This window comes from Schistocerca cancellata, chromosome 1 (genome assembly GCF_023864275.1).
Source record: "Schistocerca cancellata isolate TAMUIC-IGC-003103 chromosome 1, iqSchCanc2.1, whole genome shotgun sequence".
Taxonomy (NCBI): domain Eukaryota; kingdom Metazoa; phylum Arthropoda; class Insecta; order Orthoptera; family Acrididae; genus Schistocerca; species Schistocerca cancellata.
This window is the reverse complement of record NC_064626.1, coordinates 951,367,951-951,393,461: the sequence shown is the minus strand read 5'-3', so window position 1 is coordinate 951,393,461 and position 25,511 is coordinate 951,367,951. Positions and strand designations below refer to the sequence as shown.

General features: G+C 43.4%; 1 protein-coding gene across 1 annotated transcript in view; it reads right to left on the bottom strand.

The window, feature by feature from the left end:
• The window catches only part of LOC126088246 (uncharacterized), a 206,978-nt gene that overhangs the window by 125,628 nt on the left and 55,839 nt on the right, over positions 1 to 25,511 (bottom strand). The window contains exon 2 of the mRNA XM_049906379.1: positions 2,731 to 2,864. Within this exon, the coding sequence (XP_049762336.1) occupies positions 2,731 to 2,864 (134 nt within the window). The remainder of the gene's footprint in view (positions 1 to 2,730; positions 2,865 to 25,511) is intronic.

Sequence of the window (25,511 nt, the reverse complement as noted above, 5' to 3'; positions counted from 1 at the left end):
GTCGACGGGAAAATGGTTGGTTCTCATTACAAGCAAGCCATCATTTAAACTGTTTTAATATTTGTCGCTAACTGGTCTTATGCTGATACTTGCTAAATCTGAAGCTTGATGCTGGTTTATTGCGAGAAAGTCATTCCAGCCATGTGGTACATGGAAAATGCAATATGAGATAAATTCAATTGCACGACACTTATTGGTTCGTGATCAGGCACTAGGTCCATGGAAAATACGTTTCTCGTCTCTCAGAATACTCGCTACAAGGAAACGTTGCCTTTCTAGGCTGTGACTAACACTCGAAAATATAGACACTAGAACCGCAAGACACGACGGCTTGTCTAAGGTGTGAGAGTGAACGCGCATGGAGAAAGAGGGTGTGCAAGCTGTAAATAGTACTTTTTTTTATTTATATTACAATTCTCGTGATAAATATAACGTGTGTTGGCACTCTTAAAAAATATCTGAATACTCATTGCCAAAAGGCAAGCAGCCCATTACACATTAAAAAATAAAAAAATTGTGTAGGTAACTAGCTACAGCTGAGAGACATTCATAGAAGATGTATGAAGATGGTATCTGTTCTTTTGGACATGGTTACCATGCGGCTCTCTTAGAATCAAATGATAATTAAATCAAGACCCTAAGCTGTCAACAGACGTTGATATACATCAACGGGAACAGTCGAAAATGTGTGCCCCGACCGGGACTCGAACCCGGGATCTCCTGCTTATATGGCAGACGCTCTATCCATCTCAGCCACCGTGGGCACAGAGGATATTGCGACTGCACTGATTTATCCCTTGCACGCTCCCTGTGAGACCCACGTTCCCAGCTTAATGTCCACACACTACATTCGTGGTGCCTCTGCCCATTACACTCATTATTCGCGGCAATCATACCGGGTCCCGTAAGAGTTCGGTCAATGCGTGTGCATCCAGCACAGAAGAAGAAGGTCAGTGACCGGTTAGCTTTAACTGTATATGAAGATGGTATCTGTTCTTTCGGACACGCATTGCCCGAGCTCTTACGGGACTCGGTATGATTGTCTGCCGCGAGTAATGAGTGTAATGAGCAGGGGCACTACGAACGTAGTGTATGCACATTAAGTTGGGAATGTGGGTCTCACGGGGAGCGTGCAAGGGATAAATCCCTGCATTCGCAAAATCTTCTGTGCCCTCGGTGGCTCAGATTGATGCCGGCACGTTTGCTCAGCGTGCCCGGTCAAAGAGCTAACTGCTCTCTGTAATAAATAAAAACTGAGTGAAGGGATAAACAACGAACTTCAACGGATGTCATGTGACGTCCGCTACGGCGAAACACAATGAACAATAAGGAACAAAATGCAAAAAATAAAGATGGATAGAGCGTCTGCCATGTAAGCAGGAGATCCCGGGTTCGAGTCCCGGCTGGGTCACACATTTTCAACCGTCCCCGTTGATGTATATCAAAGCCTGTCGACAGCTTAGGGTCTTGATTTAAATATCAATTCATTTATAGAAAAGCTTTTTTATTTGGTATCAGCTGTATATGTTATACTTATTCCAAGTATTTATAGACTCCAGAACTACCAAACTCTAAGGCGTGTCTGAGGGTGAATGTGCATGGAGAAACAACGGACATGTGCTGTAAATAGTAACTGATTTTATTTACTTTTGTTACAATTACATATGATTATAAAGCAAAGTGGATGCAAATAGAAATGGTACACACATTATATATATATATATATATATATATATATATATATATATATATATATATATATATATATATATATATATATATGCAACAGAGGGCGATGCTGCTTCTCCTAACAGTAGGTTTTATGCAGCCCGCAATGCCTTCAAAAACCATGCGCCAGATTTTCGTATTTCTTCACCGATTACATGCAAACTCTTGGTCCTAAAAGAAATTTACAGGACCTTTTCATAGGAAAGGTAATGTAGTTAAATTTTGTACTGGGATATGTTTGCGCTGGGTGCCATGGTTTCTCGAGTTATTCAAGAAAAACGCGTTTAAAAGTCACTTTTGCGCGTTTCTCTTGACTAATTCGAAAATTATGGCCTCTAGCAAAAATAAATCCCAGTACAAAATTTAGCTACATTAAATTTCTTAAAAAAAGATCCTATTCATAATTTCTGTAGGACTGTTTACATATAGTGAGCCAGGGAAAATGAAAATCTTGCATGTGGTATTTTAAGGCGTCGCGGGTTGCGTAAAACCCATGAGCAGGGGCAGCTGAATCAGCCTTTATGTGCATCTGATGCCAAATAAAAGGGCTTTTCTATATTAATCATTTGTAGGGATCCTCACTGTAGCCAAAATGAGAGCTATCAATGGATCTAAGACCGATACATTCTGCATAGGGGACACATGTATAGAAGCTGCAAAGGCTACTTGGAATGGCCGTGTGAAATGTCCAGCTGATACAACTGGATCACATCATCACGTTTTCCGCAGTAATGACGAATAGAGATGTTGTAGTGTATTTTTGCATGTCTACTGGACAGAGCCGCATCAGCTACACATTGCCAAAAAACGGCCAATTGAACCAGATTTGTTATAATGAAATTTATGGACAATGGAGATGAAATCAATGAAACTTCAACTGCATGATATTGTATCAGCGAGAGTAGCTCGGATGCGATGCACACGCAGTGTAATGAATATGTGGTGGAACCCAGACGGTGCGCCGAGAAGGCGGTGCGCAGTACGGTGGTCGGCCGGGCTTACCGGGAGAGCTCCCTCTGGAGGGCGTGCAGGCGCGCGCGGCAGCGCTCAGCCTCTGCCGTGCAGTCCCGCAGGCGCGCCTCGCTGTCCAGGCGCAGCCGCCGCTCCCGGTCCACATCCCGCTGCAGGACCTCCCGCTGAAACACGAAGCCGGGTACGCGCTAGGCGATACACTTACTGCGGCTATACTTCTGCTATCGTAAATTCAACCCTATCGTATACACACGCCAGTTCAACATGCTCTGCTGTTGTTCGTTGGGTGCTATAAATCAACACAAGATGTTGGGCAATCACAGAGAATACACTTTATTAGAGTTGTAAAACTACCGCAGGCTACCGTAAACTACCAGAAGTTAGCGTAGACTACGGTAGTTTTCCTAGCAGCTTTGGCCAGTTAAGATCGTACCAGCATTACCTATACGTTAAGCGTGTTGCGTACTTACCAGGCGTTACATCGTGACGATCGCATCTATTACATATGCGATCAGTGAACATTGTTGATTTTTAACGTGAAACACAGCGATTTTGCAGTAAAAATAAAAAAACAATACAGTTTTATCATATATCGCAAGAAAACGCAGCTTCATCAACAAAAGGCTAAAATAAAAATATACCAAAGAACGCTTCAATACTTCGTTGAACTTACCGGGTGATCAAAAAGTAAGCATAATTTTGAAAACTGAATAAATCACGGAATAATGTAGATAGAGAGGTACAAACTGACACACATGCTTGGAATGACATGGGGTTTTATTAGAACCAAAAAAATACAAACGTTCAAAAAATGTCTGATAGATGGCGCTTCATCTGATCAGAATAGCAGTAATTAGCATAACAAAGTAAGACAAAGCAAAGATGATGTTCTTTACAGGAAATGCTCAATATGTCCACCGTCATTCCTCAACAATAGCTGTAGTCGAGGAATAATGTTGTGAACAGTACTGTTAAGCATGTCCGGAGTTATGGTGAGGCATTGGCGTCGGATGTTGTCTTTCAGCATCCCTAGAGATGTCGGTCGATCACAATACACTTGCGACTTCACGTAACCCCAAAGTCAATAATCGCACGGACTGAGGTCTGGGAACCTATGAGGCCAAGAATGACGGAAGTGGCGGCTGAGCACACGATCATCACCAAACGAAGCGCGCAAGAGATCTTTCACGCGTCTAGCAATATGGGGTGTTTTTTTTTTTGTTCTAATAAAACCCCATGTCATTCCAAGCATGTGTGTCAATTTTTTACCTCTCTATCTACATAACTCCGTGGTTTATTAAGTTTTCAAATTTATTCTGACTTTTTGATCACCCGGTATATAAAACATGTTGCTGTTATTCATAAAAAAACTTTCGCACTTATCAATTATTACATGAAACTCCTGCCTCTGCTCATGATGAAGAACGTTCTATTGAGTACAAAATAACAACAATAATTGTATATAATTTTATGTTTCTGCATGTAAACTGTCCACACATCAAAAGTAATTGCTTTGATTATATAAAAGTGCAGAAGTTAAGCGAGCAACTAATTTTTATCCGGTAAGGATATAAAATGCAAAATGGACTAACACTGAATAATGTGCAGTTCTAAAAGAAAAACAACCAAACAAACAACAAAACAAAGAAAAGTCTTTGATTCTCATTTTCCTTCATACAAATTCATTTATGTTTCTTTCCCTACCAGTTTTACCAATATATCCGGTAATCCTACCATTTACTGCGCCATTTATGTAGTGCATACCAAAACTACTGAACCATATTTTGGTAGAGCACAACGTGACACTTTACTGCAGCGGAATTTTCTTTGGTTATTGATTTTTTCCTTTCTTTCATTTATACAGTCTATGTTATGTAACATTAGTAAATACATGTAAAATGATGTATATGTTGAATTTCTTCTGTTGGAGAAGTGCGGACAAATTAAAATGAATGTAAAATAAGAGGAACAGGGAGAGGAGACAGCTGAAGGATAGTTGAGTGGACAGTAACGTCACGTCGTTTGTTGGCTTATTTAGTGGCATGATGTAGGAGAAACAGTAAGGCAATAGTAACGAATTATAATAATTAATTATCTGTGTGCAAAGTGGTGTAAAACGGACGCAGACTGTTGAAGGTCGAGTTGAAAATGTTTGAAGTATGTGCTACAGGGAAAGTATGTTACAGTTTGAGAAGTCCATTATGTAAATAGTGCTGTGGAAGGATGAGTATATAAATAATAACAGTGTGAGGGCATAGTACGTCTAACTTGTTACAGTTAAGAAAGGATCAGCCATTCACCGACTATGAGATCTTACATTAATGAAACCACTGTCTCAGCGTTTAATCTCCATCCCGTCTACGCTTTCTACCTTGAAACGTTCCACATATATTAGATTTCCAGAAATTGCTATATTACAGCGATCGAGCAGTCATTTAGCTTCTTCAATAATTTTAAGAGAAATAACATAACATTCAAGAAAGTGAATTCGTCATACCGATACTACTTCAGCGACTGCAGTATCACTTGTATTCATACGGTACGAGGTAGGCGCAACTTTTTCTCAAATGACGACCCCCTCCCCCCACAAACATACAAAATAACGAAAGGAAAAATGTTTGTTACTAAATTTTCGCTGTTCATGTAGCAAAACTTCAGTGTCAGTCATGACGTTTTAATTTATTACCTTCTTTTTATTACTAACTCCATTCGCAATATACTCTGCCGACAGCATCGACATATATATCTTAATCTACCTGCAAAATTATACGAGGGGCGTTCAGTAAGTAATGTAACATCTTTTACCTGAAAGCAGGTTAGTTTCATTCGAGACTCCAATACACTATATTATTCCCCACTCCTCCGGAATACCGTCGCCATAACATCACCGGCTGAGTGTGTGGCTTTGAACTTTATCTTCGAAGGAGAGGCGGTGTGGCATCACTCCATGGATTGCCGTTTTTTCTCGGTTCGAAATGATGACCATATGTCTGATCGCCTGTGACGATGTTCGACAAAAAATTATCACGATTAGCTTCCTAGTGCGCAAGCAATTCTGCACAGATGGGCCTTCGTTGCTATCTATGGTCTTCTGTCAGGCGGTGGGAGCCCCAGCGGGCACACACCTTTGAGTGCCTCAGCCAGTTGACGAGTGTGTGAGCACTGCCAGCAGAGACGTCCAGTTGAACAGCGAGGTGTTTTATTGCAATATGTCGATCACCACGAATGAATGTGCCCGCACGTTCCAACATTGCAGGAGTCACAGTTGCTGCAGCCGGCCAGCAAGCGGGAGATCGGAAGCGTTGGCGCAACCTTGTTGCGATGGTGTCAGATGCCTCGCCTAACGACTTCCTGTACTTTTGTTGACTGGCCAAGTCTCTGTAGACATTATTCAAATGTATATGAATATCTTCGATGCTCTGGGTTTTCGCTAAAAGAAACTCAATGACAGATTTCTGTTTGGAACTCACCTCCGTTACAGAGGCCATTTTGAAGGCTATGTAAAGCGTCGCCACCTGTTGGAACTTCATGAAACTATAAGAGCTGAAGCGGAAATTATTCCACCATGTGCCACGACAAATTCTGCTCTTTTCCAGCGGAAATTGGCATAGAAAAAGTATGTTTTGCATTAGTTATTGAACGCCCTTTGTATCACTGTACGATACACGGTTCGTGAGATATGACGTCATAAACATTGAGGTGTGTGAAAAACTAGGTTCTCTTAAAACGGAGCGCAAATTACTCAGACTGTACTTATCTAGTGCTGGATGCTTTAAAGAATCGGGGGTGGGGTTAGTGGTCTGCACTAACTGGGCTCCGCTGTTACGGCGATCTGAACGGTGATACCTGTTAGGGCCAATATAATAATATTTAAGGGTAGAGCTGCCGCTACCCGAATTCTCAGTCGACAGAAGGTTAATTATAATCAGAATCAGACTTAACAGGATGGGAAGGTGAACTTCAGACTCTGGTTTAGAAGCAGTAACCTTTGTGTATTAAACTTAGATAAGAAATTCAGTAATTAAAGGATGGTCGTAATGAATTTAAGAGCGATAACTACATTTCCATTTGGTCGCTGTATTGTTAACGACACTGGGCGAATAGCGTTTTGACAGGCTGGGTCGCGTAAGAATGAAGTGTAAAGTTTCTGCAAATGAAGTTACTGAAGCACCAGATATCTCAGTGCAAAGAAGATCGAGTCTAAAGCGCCCTGCTCGCCCAGTCGGCAAAAGTGGAAGAGCTGCGCGGAATCCGCGTTAATTAACAGAGGATTAAGCCCGGAAACGGTGAAAGTCCTGCAGCGGAGGAAGCAAGAGGATGTTCCGCAAGATGGGGTCGGTGCCTGGAATTTTGGGCGAGTGTGTCTGCGAGAATAGGAGGAGAGAGGGCGGGGCAGCTGGCGCTGCGGCAGGAGTGGCAGGCGTCCGATCGCGCGAGCGGATACAGCGGGGACGCGCGCCACCACTAAATCGTTCCATTTCCGCCGGCAATCCCCGCCGACGGTGGAGGCAGTGCCACCGGCGCTCTCAGATAAGGCGGCAGCAGCAGCTCCGTCCATCTCCTCAAGTGGCAGCGTCTTCCTGCTCGCCTGCCGTGCAGTCCGACACAGTCACGTAAAGCGCAGGACGGTAGCGGCGCGGATGTAGTAGAGCGTAGAGCGCAGTGAAATAGGATCCACATTCCGAGGACACTCTTCCAGACGCGAATACAAATTTGTGAATCTAAGAATAAGCGAAGGTCGGATCAGTGTAACTGGTCCAGCCAGGCTTCTGATTCCAGATACGCTGGTCAAAGCTAACAAAATCAATAACTCATGTATTAAGCTGGTGTTACGCAACACGTCTGTCCTACACAACTCTGCACCAGCACCCGAAGGGCACATACATTGACTGACAGAAGCCATGGGCTACCTCCTACTAGTGTCTGGGACCTCTTTTTGCCTGGTGAGTGCAGTAGCTCGCCGTGGTATGGACTCAACAAATCTTTGGCTTTCCCCTGCAGAGATATTGAGCCATGCTGCTTCTGTAGCCGTCCATAACTGCGAAAGTGTGCCGGCGCAGCATTTTGCGCAAAAACTGATTTATCGATTATATCCCATAAACTTCAGATGGGTGGCTAAATCATTCTCTCGATTTGTCCAGAATGTTCTTGAAACCAGTCGCCAACAATTGTGGCCTAATTACATGGCGCACCGTCGTTCATAAGAATTCCATCTTTGTCTGGGAACATAAAGTCCATTGATGGCCACAAATGATCTCCAAGTAGCCGAACATAACCATTTCCAGTCAATGATCGGTTCAGTTGGATCAGAGGACCCAGTCCATTTCATGTAAGCAAAGCCCATACTATTAAGGAGCTACCACCAGCTTGCACAGTGCCTTGTTGACAACTTGGGTCCATGGCTTCGTGTGCTCTACGCCACACTCGAAACCTACCATCAACTCTTACCAAGTGAAATCGGGACTCACCTGACCAGCCCACGGTTTTCCAGCCGCCTAGTCCGTTACGGTTAAGAGCCCAGGAGAGACGTGCAGGCGATGTCGTGCTGTTAGCAAAGGCACTCGCGTTGGTCGTCTGCTGCCAAAGCCCATTAACGCCAAATTTCGCCGCACTGTCCTAACGAATACTTTCGTCGCACGTTCCACATTTATCTCTGCGATTACTTCCGTAGCGTTGCTTGTCTTTTTGAACTGACCGCTGCTCTCGGTCGTTAAGTGGAGGCCGTCGGCCACAGCGTTGTCCGTGGTGACAGCCAATGCCTGAAACTTGGTATTCTCGGCATACTCTTGACACTGTGGATCTCGGAATATTGAATTCCCTAAAGATTTCCGAAATGGAATGTTCCATGTGTCAAGTGTCAACTACCATCCCGCGTTCAAAGTCCGTTAATTCCCAGCGTGCGGCCCTAATCGCGTCGGAAATCCTTACACATGAACTACCTAAGAACGAATGACAGCTCTGCCAATGCATTGCCATCTTATACCATGTGTACGCAACGCCTGTATATGTGCATGTCGTTATCCCATGACTTTCGTCATCTCATTGTAATCGGAACTGCTGGCTTATATTCCTTGTTTACGTCGTTGAGTGTGAAAGTTAATATTTTTGTAAAGCTGCTAGTCACTCGCAATGAACCTTCTGAGAGCTCCAGGTTCGTATTTCTCAAGCAGTTATTGTTACCTTGCAGCTGGATTAAAGTGTTCATTTTATGTCATGTTGGACAACCAAATGGTTATCTATGTTTGTGTGTCGCAGCATTTTTAACTTGGAGGACGCTATTGTGTTGCAACATTTGCCGTGACTATGTTCGCTTTCGTTATTAGGAGAAGGGCAGAACGACGACGTAGCGTCAGGAACAGAAATTGGGTTCGATGTGGCTAGGAAGAAGGGGTGATGGCAGGGGTAAAAATTTCCTGTTAATGAAGGAGTTGAGGCCCAAGGAGACACAGAAATCTAAGAACTTCGTCAGAATGGATGTGACTTCTTTTGACAGGCTGCTGTTGATAGTACGTGAAGCGATTCGCACAAGTGACAGTAATGAGGAAAGGTATTTCACAACAGTGCGACCGCAAAGATACCAAACGGCTCATACAGTCGCCAGTGGTCACGGCCGGCACAACTGCTGTGGCGCCTGTGGCTATTCTCTCAACGCTATTATTTCTAGCATTCTGACATAACGCAAAAGATGCAATTATATGAGGCATGTGCGGTGCTTTCACTAATTTAGGTGACACGTACTCATATCGAGAGTAAAATTATCTGCACATTAACGTAAAACATATAAACTAATAAGTAAACATTTGTAGACGTGCTTTATTATGGTACAGCGTATCATATGGATTACAGACACACTTTTACTTGTTGTAAGGTTCAATAAGCAAGTTTCTGTTTTCTTTGTTACATTCCATTTCTACAATAAGGAACTATCATTACATACACAACTTTTCTCAACGGCAAAACAAAAAACAAAATTTTCATGTGTATTTTATTACTGTATTTACAAACAAACAAAAATACTCACTGAAGAAAGTGCACAATATTTCGTGCAACAGCCAGAAGAGTCCTCACGAGCTCACGCATTGCTGGTCTGCTGAGCACAAGTGAAAATAGTGACAAGCTGAAAGACGACTAGAAACGCTGGGTTTAGCGCTTGCGAGCCTATACCTCCTTCCACTACTGCGCACGGATACACAGTAGAATAGAACGGTTCCTATTTCTCCCCGACGGATAACTCGTCTGCTAAAATCGCTGTTTCACCCGACTGGCTTGATTTTGGAATCACCGAAATAATATCACATACTATCGCAAGCCGTGAAGTTTCATTTCATTTCCTGCTCCACTTCTGCATGCTTCCCTAGTTTTGTTGGACAGAATATTATGTTTCTACGTCACGTCTTTAGGTATGTCCAAGTTTCCACATTTCCTATCAGTTTGTGTGTCAACGATCTTTCACGCTTTCCTGAAGTGGCTTGACTATTCTTTCAGCATAAAACGCTTCACTGGAATTTTTCTGAAGGGTACAGACTGTACTTCCACTAAGGCAAACTGTACGTATCGGATGAACGTAGCTACTGTGCCACACACGCTGAAGCACGTTGAGTGAGGGCGGGTTTTGGAGTCACCTCTCGCAGTTGGCACCGTGTGCGCTGCTTCCGCATGAGCCGCGCCCTCGGGAGACAGGCAGCCCCTCGCACGCGGTAAGCCCGCAGCCCCAGCAGTGAATCACCGCGTGTGCGCTCGACACGCCACGCGGCTCACCTCCACACGGAAGCCGGCCACCACCCTGCTGCACATGTCGCGCCGCACAGTCCCTGCCCGATACCATGACCAGCTGTTCGGTAAACAGACTGTTTGCATGTTTCGTTTATACGCTCTGACAAAAAAGAAAAAAAAAAAAAAAAACGTGCACCGTGAATAGGATGAACAGCTGACAGAAAGCTTACTTTTTAAACACTTAGTAAATTATTATTCATTCATAAGAAATGTGTGGCAATCTCTGTGCAGACTTATTTGTGTAATCATAAGTTAGCTTTTATCCATTTTTCTGATGTAGCAGCACTATGTAAAATGCGTGAGGATCAATTAATGTGTCACCACATTGTTATTGCTAGATGCTCCAATCGATCAGTTGTCGAACTCATTAATTGGTAGAACAGGGTACGTAGAGACCTTTAGTGCAATCAGTTACTCAAAGAAAACGATGTTACCGAGCATCTGTGGTGAGGAAAACTGAAATGAACCGAAGATTCCGAAAAAACAGTGTTCGTATACAGGTTGTCTCGGAACTGTTGAGGTCAACTTCGAGGCGCCGTACAGGGTGTCTTGAGGAACAAATCGAGGATAGGAACCCGTGTTCATAAACGACATCCAACGACGCTACAGAGTGCCGAAGTTATAGAGAATGGCGCCACTCCTTCAGCAGCAAACGTGACTTTGTACCCTGGAAGCCCGTAGGCGGAACGTCTTGCAGTGTTATTTATTATTCAGTGATCGCGACTAATTGCCACGATCGCCAATGGAGAAGATGGAGTTAGTAGCTGCTTTGAAACACCTTGTCTCCTATGAATGCCATGCTCGTTGCTCTGGGATGATCGTTTGGGACACGGGTTTCCATATGCAGTTTATTTTGTTCCTGTATACCGAAAAACCTTGGAGACAGGAGAGGTTCCAGCAGAAAAATAAACTGTAGATGGGAACCAGTTTCAAAAACCGTCAAAAACCGAGGCAACGGAGCATTGCATTCATATCAGACTAGGCTCCGACTTCGATCGTGGCAATCAGTCGCGACAACTGAATAACAGACAAAATTACGAGATGTTCCGCATACGGTCCGTCAGCGAACGAAGTCACTTTTACCGCCGAAGGAATGGCCTAGCGGCGGGCGCCGAAGCCTGTAACATCAACGCAATGTAGCGTCGTTGTATGACGTTTCCAGACGCGGCTTCCTGTCCTCGCTTTGTTCCTCAAGACACCCTCTACAACCCCTCAAAGTTTTTCGCAACATTTCTGGGACACCATTTATATCACAAAAGCAACTGACGTCAGTTTTACGTCAGTTTTACGTCAGTTTTACGTCAGTCTCTAAAGAATTTCTTTGTCTTCTATAGAACTGCACAGAATTTCAGCAGAGACTTTAAGATCCGTTAACTTAATTCTGCGACAAGACTTTTGGTTTCAGCTACTCATGCATTTTCTTCAGAAATAGGGGCATATTATGTCGAAGAGTTGACGTTAATGGACAATTTTCGTTATTAGTCTAATAATTCTGATTGGGTTGACCACACTGCACGAAAAATTAAATTATAAATATCTACGTAAGATATTCGGTTTAACAAACCGCTTCAGCTGTGTTTAGTCCTTTATTTTTTGATCACTACTGGTTTCGTCGCACTAGGCGTCACACCTTCAGATGAGCATATCCATCACAATAAATAAAGAAGGAATAACAACCCTAAGACATCTACAGATACGATAATTTTCTAAAAATATTTTAAGATCTTTAAAAAGTTTTTTAAAAATCTTTTGAAGCTTTCCGTAATACACGCATCCGGTGCTGCTCTTTTAAGTCATTAAACACCCATGGTTTAAGAGTTTCATTTAGGTTATCGTAATCCAAAGGCCTTAATAATGAAAATAAATGTCAGCTGTAACTATTAGCTACTACCTATTTTTTTTTCAAAATGTTTTGTAACTGGATATCCAAATATTCCTTGTTCTCATTCACCACTCATGCGTTCTCCCAATAAACCAAAGAACATTCCGTTACGCCAGCGCATCAGCAGCGCATGCGCGAGCCGCCTACAGGCCCCACCTTCCAGCTGATAAACATCTCCATAGCGGCATGCCATGTGTTTATCTTCTGCTGTCCATTCAATGTACGGTATGTGTTTCATAAATTTCGTGCTTGTTTTTCTATTTAAAAGCTTTAAGCTCGCGTTTTGTAAGTGTAAATTCAGCCAGTCTGTAGCGTAGATTTCATTTCGTTTGAACAGTCAGCTGCATAGCTCGTTAAGGCATCAGCGTCCATTGGTGACACATCAGGAGGGTAGAAATTTGCATATCTAGATTTCTGTCTGGTTTTGCACTTTACTTCTTTGGTCTTGCTAGGCTTGATAGGATGTGAGCATGCTGTTTGTGGACGCTGGAGGAGCTGGCCGCAGTTCACGAACAGCTGAATGCGCTTTGGTTACGGTCAGAAGCTTTCAGGCTGCTGACTGGGGTTTAGCGGTGGTAGAAAATTTGGCGCGTTGCATGGGATACCCCAGACGTCGCTTGTATCGCCCACGGGCTTCGCTGCCGAGGCACTTACCTCCCAGTGTACTCAACGCAGCGGATCCGCCCTCACAGCAGAGTGAGCGGCGGATGGTAACACGTTCTCGTCGCTTGTGGCAGAGGGCCAATGTGGAGACTGGCCATCTGTCGTTAGTCGTTGACCCTGTAAGTGGACATGTGACCGATGTTTCAGCAGGGTCCGAACAGGTACACGAGGGATGGGGTTTCCTAGTTATCAGGGGCTCCAACATTAGGCGCATTATGAAGACCTTAGACAGACACCTGTCAAGGCTGGAAACTATGCCAATGTGCACTCGGTATGTCTGCAAAGGGCTTCATCCGAGATGAGGAGGCGGTCCTGCCTGCGGCCGTCCAGCTTGCAGGGTGCAGTTGTCAGCAAGTTGTGGCTAACGTTCGCACCAACGATACCTATCGCATGCGTTCTGAGGCCAACCTCAGTTCATACAGACGGCTAGCGGAGGTGGTGAAGGCTGCTGGCCTGGCATGCGGGGTGCAAGCAGAGCTCTCAGTTTTCAGCATTGTTCCCAGACTTGGTCGTAATCCTTTGGTTTGGAGCCGAGTGAAGGATCTCAACCAAATTCACAATACAGTCTAAAAGATTGAAAAATAAAATCCTATCTCAAACTCGAATTTTTATCTACGCAGCGAGAAGTTATCAATTCAAAATAAGTAACTTCAAGTATAATGCACAATATACACTGCCTGATTTACACATTTGCCCCCAGTAGGCTATTCAAATTTTGACGCCCCTAACGACCTCTACAGTTCGATACCCTACACCACAATCATATTAATTACACCACGTGTTTCCCGAAATTAGTGTGACTGTGAACTTAGTGGATCGAGGCGTCAGTTCCTAGATTTTTTTACAACCCATAGATTTAGTTAAGATTGCGCAAGATAAAGTTTTGCGTATTTCTCTGAGATATTAAAAGGAAATTCAATTAACTGAGATATGAAAGTTTTACAATACCTTTTTACGCGATTGTATATTCGCAAAAACATCAATTATTTCGTCGTATGAAATCTTGTTCATTAGTTCTGGTTCGTCGCTTGAATACATAGAGCCATGCAAACTGCTATATATAACTTTGGATAAACGTTTTACAAACTCTGTTTTCGCAGGGAAGACGATAGACTTTTCAGTGATCCAGAATCTAATTTTACTAAAATTCTTTCAGAAGAATGGTAGCATTGAAAATATACGCGTACTTGAAATAAGACAGTCTCTAAATCGCCAAGATACATTTCTTTCATGAAAAAGGCTTTTACGTTAGGGTTGATGATGACAATTCACACATTTTAGTCGGAAATAAAAACTTTTCATTGAATCTTTTGCAGGTCTTCTGCCTTTTTTTTTCTTTTTTAATTCGGATATGATTCTGTCAATAAGAACGAGAAATGTGTCAATCCTGAAAGCATCACTCGCAAAATGGTTCAAATGGCTCTGAGCACTATGGGACTCAACTGCTGTGGTCATAAGTCCCCTAGAACTTAGAACTACTTAAATCTAACTAACCTAAGGACATCACACACATCCATGCCCGAGGCAGGATTCGAACCTGCGACCGTAGCGGTCGTGCGGTTCCAGACTGTAGCGCCTTTAAGCGCTCGGCCACTCCGGCCGGCTGCATCACTCGCAGTCATTCTCATTTCCTCATCAGGTGTTACGTTATAATTTTCTTTCCTTTTCGGTATTCTTTTTGCCACGTCTTTTGTATATTGCTTCGACACGCTTAATTCTATCGTTTTTCTTCGAAATACTTAAAATTTTCTCGTTGAGCTACGTAAAACTTGCAGAAAGATTCGGAAAGATCGACAACAGTGATCAAACCTGCGGTAGAAGCCTGAATCTGAACACTGACTTTGTTTATTTTTTCAAAACAAGCCGGCGGGAGTGGCCTTGCGGTTCTAGGCGCTACAGTCTGGAGCCGAGCGACCGCTACGGTCGCAGGTTCGAATCCTGCCTCGGGCATGGATGTGTGTGATGTCCTTAGGTTAGTTAGGTTTAATTAGTTCTAAGTTCTAGGCGACTGATGACCTCAGAAGTTAAGTTGCATAGTGCTCAGACCCATTTTTTTTTTTTTTTCAAAACAAAAACAAACAAAAAAATTCAGGTAACAACCATTATCGCCGTTTCCAATTTTTATAAATTCAAATGTATTCCCGTCGCTTCGTTTCGCGTTACAGGTTTTTCTGTACAATCATCCTTGATTAATTCCAAAGTTTTAAGAACTTCCTACCAAGAATGTCTCAGGCTCTTACATGCGTCCTGTCTAGCTGACCAACGTGTCAGATTTACTCTCTTTAGCGTTTTATCTTTCTCGATTTCAGTCATTAATTTTTCCCAGCTTCGTGTCGAACTTACAAAAAAAGCGTAATTTCCTGAAGCAACAAACTTCTATGCAAGATTTCGCAGCTGTAGCTGCCACTAAATTTAAAGAGTGGGCAGAGCAAGAAACGAAAAAAGCAAAAAGTGCTTGGCTTTGAATTTTAGCCTGTACGCTATTGCATACAACAGACACGTTCGCGGCATTCCATCACTCATTCCAACAGTTTTTGATCCAAGAACTTTAATACACAATTTTACATTGCAAGTTTTATTTCTCGTACGTAATTATCAGTATCCTTTGTTCAGAGTTCAGATATTGAATAATTACCTAACATAAGTACAAGAAATTTATTTATGTACGATATAACTTTAAAAAAATCTAAATTTCTAGCTTAGCTTCCGAAACAGCTATTTATCAAGTTAAATTATGTCTTACTGATTCGTTACAGATGTTTAATTGTAATATACTATGCATACTTACCTACTACAAATTTGTACGCTCCGGTGATGTTATTTTATTAAGTTATTCATACAATCCACGAAGCATTTTGAAAAATTACAGCACACAACCAATGTGCCAGAGAAATATTCGGACTTATTATTTGGCCGCGATAACTTGACGATTGCGCTTCTGCTGGCGCATGCAGAGAAAATCGACACTAGATGAAAGATATTCATTAGCCTCCGAGCGCTGCCAACTTTAATCTGCCAGTGGAAGCGAAGTGGTATTGTACATATTGTTAAGGATAATGGTGGTAGCATTGTTGCAAGCAGCAGACGCTGCCTTCCCCTCACCGTTCCTCTCCACCCGACAGCTTTAATGTGGAGGCAAGGCAGTTCCCAGCAGCCACCGCGCAAATCGTCACGTTATCATGGTCAGATAGCATCAGAAGTTGCAGGATGCAACCAACTGACGAGGCTTTTTTTTTTTTTTTAAGTAAATACGGGACAGGACTTCCCCGTTTGTATAGCCGCTCTACATCCATCCCAATCGTACTCAGTGCCACTATCCGGCGGGTACCTACAACGGCACGAGCCCGCTTCGGCTCCCCGCGGCGGTCGCCCCCCCAGCCCTCCCTCCCCCCCCCCCCCCGCGCTCGTGCAGTCAGCCGTCAATTCGCCTAGACACACTTAGCGCACGGTCAGGTCACTCGTTCCCGGGCCGCCATAAAACGTGACGCGACTACGCAAATTGTAGAAAAAGTTAACTAGTTGGTGAAACATCTTAAATGTTGAATTGTTTGTGCAGACCTAATGACATTAGGTATACTGGGTTGTAGGGGACATCAAAACAAATATTTTTCCCTATTGTCATTTTTTCCTATGAGGAGTATTTAAACCGGTAGAGGAAGATTTCTGCCGGCCGCGGTGGTCTAGCGGTTCTGGCGCTGCAGTCCGGAACCGCGGGACTGCTTCGGTCGCAGGTTCGAATCCTGCCTCGGGCATGGGTGTATGTGATGTCCTTAGGTTAGTTAGGTTTAAGTAGTTCTAAGTTCTAGGGGACTTATGACCTAAGATGTTTAGTCCCATAGTGCTCAGAGCCATTTTTTTGAAGATTTCTCTGACGGCAAATTAATTAAACCAAGAAACACTTTTCCATTTTTTTTATGACTAAGAGACAACACATTAACACAACCCAATTTCTATTACAGTAGATTTTCAAGAATGCCTCCATTGACACTTAAACAAAGGTTACACCGTCGGATCATGTTCTGTCTGACACGGACAAAAACCCCAGGAGTATACTGAATTGTTCCTGCTGCTGCTGCTATCCGGGCAACCAGAACCTCTTCTGATGCAACAGGAGTTGCGTAAACAAGGTTGCGCATCTCTCCCCCCAAAGAAAGTCCAGAGGGGACATATCTGCGGGTCGAGCAGGCCATGGCACAGGACCACCTCTGCCAATCCACGTTTCTGGGAACCGTCGGTCCAGGAATCGACGGACACGACGGCTGAAATGTGCCGGCGCCCCGTCATGTTGGAACCACAAGCGTTGTCTTGTAGGGAGCGGGATGTCTTCCAGCAATTCTGGCAATGCTCTGGGTGGATAATCAACTGGTTCCAGGTTGTGGACACGCTGTAAGTGAAATGGACGTAACGACTGCTCTCGAAGGACTGTTCTTACATTCGTCTGATTCGTCCCCATGTTACGGCAATTGCACAAGTGCTGACTGAAGGATCCCGCTCCACATGCTGCAAGACAGCTTCCTCAAATTGCAGCGTTCTTACCGTGCGACGGCGTCCCTGTCCAGGTAATCTGCTAAATGACCTGGTCTCACGCAGACGTTGGTAAACAGCAGCAAAGGTCGTATGATGCGGGATACGGCGATTAGGATATTGTTGTTGATAAACCCACTGTGCAGCTCGTCCGTTGTGGTGCGCTACGTAGTACGCACTAACCATATCAGTGCATTCACTCCAGGTGTATCGCTCCACAAGTAAACAGAGACAATGCACTACTACACTGGACAGCAGTTGCCTACAACTGAAGAGCGTAATACGCCCTCTAACAACTGAAGATCTTAAAATGGCCTCTAACAACTGAAGAGCGTAATACGGGCTGCACCGATTTAAATAATCCTCATAGGGAAAAATGACATTAGGGAAAAATATTTGTTTTGGTGTCCCCTACAACCTCCCAGAATTTGTCGGTTTAAATACTCTTCACCCTGTATAAACATGAATCCTTTTAATTTCTGTAAGCCATAAAAAAAATTGACACTAAATTTGGCGCCCCTAAAATCTGCCGCCCTAGGCAGTCTGCTAGGCCCTAGTCTGCTGGTAAATCCGCCACTGGTAATGCGCATACAGATCTTGAAAATTACTTCAGCAATTATAGACACTGATAAAATGATTACCAATCTTGCAATAGCACTCTTAGCTGAGTGTAGGTGAAAAATATGAGGTTGCTATTAGCGTTCCTGTGTTACGGTGCAAACTCTTCACACTAGTCGAAATGATAAAACTTATTGCGGCCGCGGCCTGAGGTCGCGCACCGCAGGACGGCTCTTCGCGCCGGACAGGCTGTAATTATCTGTGGGCACGCAGCGCGCTGGAACTCATACAGCGTTTCCCCTGCGTGTCACTTGCGGTTGTTGACGATCTCATTAACGTCAACGCCAGCGAAAAAGCAAATAACTGATAACTGCGAATCAAACGGAATACTGATGCCACGTTGTGACGGCCGACTGGACAATCACCGATCCACGTGACAGGCGAGATGGGGTACGTGAATTACTGCCACAAATAAACAGTTCGCTGACACACGTCCGGTTTAGACTGCTTTTCGTCTGACCAAAATAGACATTTAGTGGCCACTCATTTCGACTAAAGCGATATATATGCCCCAAGGTAGACACGAGTCCAATATCCACCACAGTATAATAAATTATCTCTCAACTAGCTCCGCACCGGTCGTTGTGGCCGAGCGGTTCTAGGCGCTTCAGTGCGGGACCGCGCTGCTGCTACGGTCGCAGATTCGAATCCTGCCTCGGGCATGGATGTGTGTGATGTCCTTAGGTTAGTTAGGTTTAAGTAGTTCTAAGTTCTAGGGGAGTGATGACCTCAGAAGTTAAGTCCCATAGTGCTCAGAGCCATTTGAACCATTTTTATATAGGGAAGCTAGCAGAGGATCAAGCAGGTACAGTGGCAAGGCCTTGCAGGAATCCTTGGATAACACAGGAAAGGAAGAAAAATAAAAACGCAGCAAATGAAGCAAATTAGAGGGAATATATACGTCTACAAATGAGATGGAGAGAAAGTGCAATATGGTTAAGGACGACTGGCTACAGGACAAATTCAAAGCTGTAGAAGCAAGTATAGGTAGCGAAAAGATAGATACAGCCTTTAGCAAGATTAAGAGGACTTTTGGAGAAATGAGAAGCAACAGTATGAATATAAAGAGCTCATATAGCAAGCCAATACTAAACAAAGAAAGCTGAAGAGGTGGAAGGGGTGTATAGAGGGGCTACACAAAGGAGATAAACTTGATGACAACGTTATAGAAAGGAAAGGGGGAATAGGTAGGTCATACAATAGTGCGAGAACACTGTAAGAACTAAGTGGAAACAAAACACCTGACGACATTCCATCAGAATTATTGAGATCCTGAGAGAGCCGACCATGGCGAAACTATTCCATCTGGTGTGCAAGTTGTATGAGACAGCAGAAATGCGCTCAGACTTCAAGAAGCCTATAATAATTCCAATTCCAAAGCAAGTGTTGACAAGTGTGGACATTACAGAATATCAGTTTACTATGTCATGTTTGCAAAATACTAACACGAATTCTTTATAAAAGAATGGAAGAACTGGTAGAAGTTAAACTCGGGGAAGATCAGTTTTGGTTCCGGAGAAATCTCGGGAGCACACTATGTAATGCTCACCCTACGACTTATTTTACAAGATACGTTTAGAGCATTTGTAGATTTAGAGAAATCTGTCGACAATTTTGACTATACTACAAGATTTGAAGGTACAAGGGATAAAATAGAGGAAACGAAAGCTTATTTACAACTTGCGCAGTAAGCAGACTGCAATTAAAAGAGTCGAGGGCCATTAAAGAGAAGCAGTGGTTGGGTAGGGAGTGAGACAGAGTGTAGCCTGTCCTTGACGTTATTTAATTTGTACACTGAGTAAGCAGTGAATAAAACCAAGGAGAAGTTTGTAAAGGGCATTAAAGTTCAGGGAGAAGAAATAAAACCTTTGAAATTTGCTTATGACATCGTAAGTTTGTCACAGACGGCAATGGAATTGGAAGAGTAGTTGAATGGAATGGATCGTATCTTGCAAAAATATTATAAGACGAACATCAACCAAATTAAAGCAAGAGTAGTGGAATGTACTTGAATGATATCAAGTGATGCTTAGGGAAGTAGATTAGCTAATGAGCCACTAAAGGTGGTATATGCGTTTTGTACAGTGAAATAATTGTTGACTGCAGACTGGCAATAGCCAAAAAAGAATTTCTGGAAAGGACGAACTCGTTAACATATAAACTTAGCAAAGCATTAAATCTGTGGCGCAAGCACGTGATCGGTCTATTGATTGACTCAGGCAGAGTGCAGCCTTTCTTCGTCACTCGGAGGGGGAGGCTGGGGCGCCCATCGCTCCAGTCGCCTTCCACCCCATGAAAAGACCAGCGATACTTATCTGACAACCGGATGAGTGGGTCTGGGGCCGTCCTGGAGGTACTGGAACGAGGAACAATCCCCGCCCCTATTCTGGATTCAACCCAGGACCATTAGGATCAGTGATGAGTGCCCTACCCGTTAGACCACCAAGGCCGCACTGATATAAATGTAAGTATTAAGAAGTGTTTCCCCAAGGTATGAGTCTGGAGAGTGACCTTGTAGGGAAGCGAAACAGGAATGATAAAAAGTTCAGACAAAAAGAGAACAGAAGTTTCTGAAATGTGATACTAGTGAAGAATGCTCTAGATTAGATGGGGAAATCGGTTAAGTGACGAGGAGGCGCTGAGTCGCATACAAGAGAAAGAACATTCATGGCGCAACTTGGTTAAAATAAGGGGCCGGTTGATAGGAAACATTCTGAGGCATCAAGAAATCATCAGTTTGGTATTGGAGGGAAGTATAGGGGGGGGGGGGGGGTAAGCTGTAGAGAGAGACCGAGGAATGAATAAAGTAAAAAGGTTGAAATTCATGTAGGCTGCAGCAGTTATTCAGAGATGAAAAGGCTTGTATAGAATAGGATAGCTTGAAGAGCTCCATCAAATCGGTCTTTGGACTAACAACAACAACAACAACAACCACAACAACATGATATTATATTGCAGCCTTTGTAGGGGCTACTAGTATATAATATAGCCTTTATAGGTGCTGCTCACACATGAATTGTTAGAAAATATTCTGGAGGAAATGCTGCTCTCTAAGGCTCATTCATTCAGAGGGAAAAAATGATTCCCTGCATTCTTTTCGATATACTGCTAACAGGAACATACCACATCAAATTAAAAAGTCGAAAATTATAGCCTTATTAAAACCTGGGAGAGAAAGTAAAAGGCATCAAAGCTATCGTCCAGTTACCGTGCTCAGCATAACGTACAACTTGTAATAAAGGATCACCCTCAATAGTATTATCAATAAAATACGGGAATAAATTCCGCTTAAGCAAACCAGCTGCCGAGTAAACCGAACCTGTTCACGCCAGGTTCTCTCTTTAACTACTTCTTGTTGAAATTGGTTCTAAATGCAACTGGAATCATCTGTGACTTTTTAGATTTAAAAGCTGCATGTAATAAGGGATTAATATGTAAGTTCCTTCGTATTATTCGCTGTTGTGAGACTGCAAGACTGCTAGGTAATATGCTTAGTAATATAGAGTTCCAACTGACTACTGGGAATACGTGAAGCAATCAAATGAAACTGAATAACAGTCTTCCTCAAGGCTCCGTCTTAATACCTCTACTCTTTAGCATGTATATTGCTGATATGCCTGCAACAACATCTCTGATACCAATAAGCTGATGAGTGGGAACTAGCTACACAACAGAAGGAGATTAAAAAAACCGTATATTTTGACAAATGATTTGTTGCAGTGGGTACCTATTTCCATAAATGGAGGCTCCAGCCTTGTTCAACTAAGACGGAGGTTACATGCTTTCACCTGAAAATAAATTTGCAAACATGGAATACAGAATTCCTTTTAACAATGTCACAGTAGCTCACAATGAAATTCCTTTGTCTCGGAGTTACTTTAGGCAGAATATTAAGCTATAAGGTACACGTGACAAAGACAGCTGCAAAACTCAGCAAAAAGAAAAACCTCAAAGAGAAGCTATGTGGTACCACGTCTTTGACGTCTACGATGCGAGCAAGTTTGACTCTTGTTTATTATGTAGCAGGCTACTGCTGTCTCGTCTTGCTTAACAGCTTCCACACCAAGAAAATAGACATCGAAGAAACCAAATTACGTTACGAGAATGATTTTTGGTGCAATTAAGAGTACTCCCACCTTCTGGCTACCATTCCTAAGTCATGTACCTCCAATGTGAAGGCCATGTACACTGCTTAGAGAATTTAGAAAAAATTCATAGCAATCAACTACTTCCCTTCATTCGTTCTCCTACTATATAAATGTTAAATGATTCTGCTCTAGAAAACCATCTATATGCTCAGAAAATAGTAACTCAATTGTGCAATACTGAAGAAAACCTGCGAAGATACTATATCTGTGAATCTCAAAAAATTTCTACTTATCTCTGAAAACCCGACAGTCTTTGATCTCCCTAGAAAATCGTGGACAACTCTAAACCGAAAGAGATCCAACCACGGCAAATGAGCGGATCTGTTATGTAAATGGAAACTAAGCACATCTTCAACTCCGACTGTGGAGGAGAAAGTTGGACAATACAGCATATAGTACAGACATGTTCACTAATGGAATAGTTTGAAAACTTCCTGAGTACGAATGATAGTTCACATAAGTACATTTGTAGCCTACGTGTTTCTTTATGAAAGTTATTCTCAGTTTACATTCATTAATAATTTGTAATAATGAAATACGATACTAAATCAATACCTTGCACCATTCGACTTCTTATCTCACGCTCGGATTGTGCTTTATAAAAAGTAACACCATACAAATAAATATTTATATCAACCAACAAATACAGTTTTTTTTTATTTTATTAAATACGTAAATGTTTTACAAGTAAAATTTGAGTATGGATTGGTAGGAGGCACCTCTTGTGAATTAAAGCAATCTACGCAAGCGTGTTCAATACCTTACGCATTAATTCGAATATCTCTACACTTACTACATTCGAGTCCGCCGCTCGTGGTCTCGCGGTAGCGTTCTCGCTTCCCGAGCACGGGGTCCCGGGTTCGATTCCCGGCGGGGTCAGGGATTTTCACCTGCCTCGAGATGACTGGGTGTTTGTGTTGTCCTCATCATTTCATCATCATCCAGGAAAGTGGCGAAATTGGACTGAGCAAAGATTGGATAATTGTACGGGCGCTGATAACCACGCAGTTGAGCGCCCCACAAACCAAACATCATCATCATCATCACTTACTATATTCGACAAACACCTCACCATTCACACACATGGTCCATGCACATTAACGTGACCACCCGCCGTATGCCTGAATAACCACTTTTAGCAAAGCAGACATGAAGAAAGAGAGTCAGTGAGGTTGTGAGAGGTACCAGCAGGGGTCGAATAAACTTCCCACCACTTTTTACTGTTTTGGAGCTTTCGTCTATCACTTTTGCGAGCGCCTGTCAACGACCCCTGTGTGAAATGTAAGCATTTCGATTATTCATTTACTTAGTAGTGTATGTGCCCTGCAGTGCGCTGTTTCGAAACAATGGCGCAATGAAAAGGTATGATATACACGTCATCTTTATCATTAAATGTCAGCTAATAATGCAGCAACCATACAAGGTTTGAAAAAATGATAAATACGACTTGAGACACTAGTCGTTTCATGACTCCTTTTAATCGAGTAAACAAAAAAATGTCAGTGGGAGCCAGGTCAGGACTGTAGGAAGGCTGGGGAACCAATGGGATCTTCGTCCTGGCCAGGAAGTAGATGCCAATGAAGGCGCTGTGACTCTACGCGTTGTCATGGTGAACTTCCCACGTGTCCTTGATGTCGCTTCGGCAGTGCGAGACCCTCCTTTTCAGTCTTTTGAGCACTTCCAAGTAGAAAGCTGAGTTCACTGTAGTCCCGGTAGGTACGAATTCGTGGTGGACAATGCCTCTGACGTCAAAGAAGACAATGAGCACGGTTTTGATCCTGGACTTGCTCATGCGTGCCTTCTTGGAACGGGGCGACGATAGGGTGTGCCACTCTGAACACTGCCTTTTTGTCTTAGGGTCGTACTCAAAAATCCACGACTCATCACCAGTGATAACTGAGTTTAAAAAATAAGGATCATTTTCACACATTTCCAACGTTTCTCGGCACAGAAGCACTCGCATGTGCTTGTGTTCGTCGGCCAACACTTTTGGGACGAGTTTGGCACACACGTTTCTCATGTTCAAATCTTGGGTCAGAATGAGGAAAACTGTTGTTTTTGACAAGGTTAGAGCTTGTGCTTTCAATTGAAGGCTCAGCCGTCTGTCAGAGTTCAAACAATCGCTCACGCGCGTCACACCTTCGTCGACTCGTGAGAGGTTCGTCGGTGATCTCCTCTCGGCCCACCATGAACGGCTTGTGCCATCGGAAAACTTGTGACTTGGACAAGCAATCAGCCTCAAAGGCACGCTGAAGTAATGGAAACGTTTCGGTGGCGGACTTCCCACGTTTAACGCAAAATTTGATAGCGCACCGTTGCTCTACAGAATGATCCATTGTGCCGTGTTACATAAACTCAAAACGGGGTTGACAGAAACGCTCGTCCTGACTGTCAGGCAGCTCGCAGCCAAATGAGACAAAGAGCGTTTAGCCCAGCCGGTTACAACACGCTGTGGTGTACCGCTGCGTCAGAAAAAAATTGGTCGCATTACTTAAGGAATGCACTCTGTATTTGGGTGTTTATTACCGAATATGTAGTGATTTTCGAGTGTGTGGTTACGTAGGAACCTAAGAGGACAGTTTAAATTGCTGCGAGTGAAAGGACGAGCAGTAACAGTCATATTCTTCCTCGTCACAAATATTCCTCATGTTGTACAACCACAAACACATTCCTGTAAACAGTTATCGCTACAACTGTGCGATTCTCCTCTCACTAACATATCCATAGACCTCAACTCGGTGCTATAGCGGTCGACAAATCGATAGCCCCATTTCTGGTTGCCATCACAGCGCCACTACGTCACGATTACGTCAGTTCTTGCAAAAAGTAGTGTGAAACGTACGCGACCCGTGCCCATAGGGGAGTGTACAAATGGCTCTGAGCACTATGGGACTTAACATCTGTGGTCATCAGTCCCCTAGAACTTAGAACTACTTAAACCTAACTAACCTAAGGACATCATACACATCCATGCCCGAGGCAGGATTCGAACCTGCGACCGTAGCGGTCACGCGGTTCCAAACTGAAGCGCCTAGAACCGCACGGCCACACCGGCCGACCCCATAGGGGAGTGTAGCTATGCCGACTGCAGCGCCGTGGCCAGTGCGCTACGGAGGAACCATGCCGCGAACAGCCCGATCGAACTGGTCCCGCAAATTCTCGATTGGCTGAAAATCCGGGGGTTTGTGGTCAGGAGAGTAGGC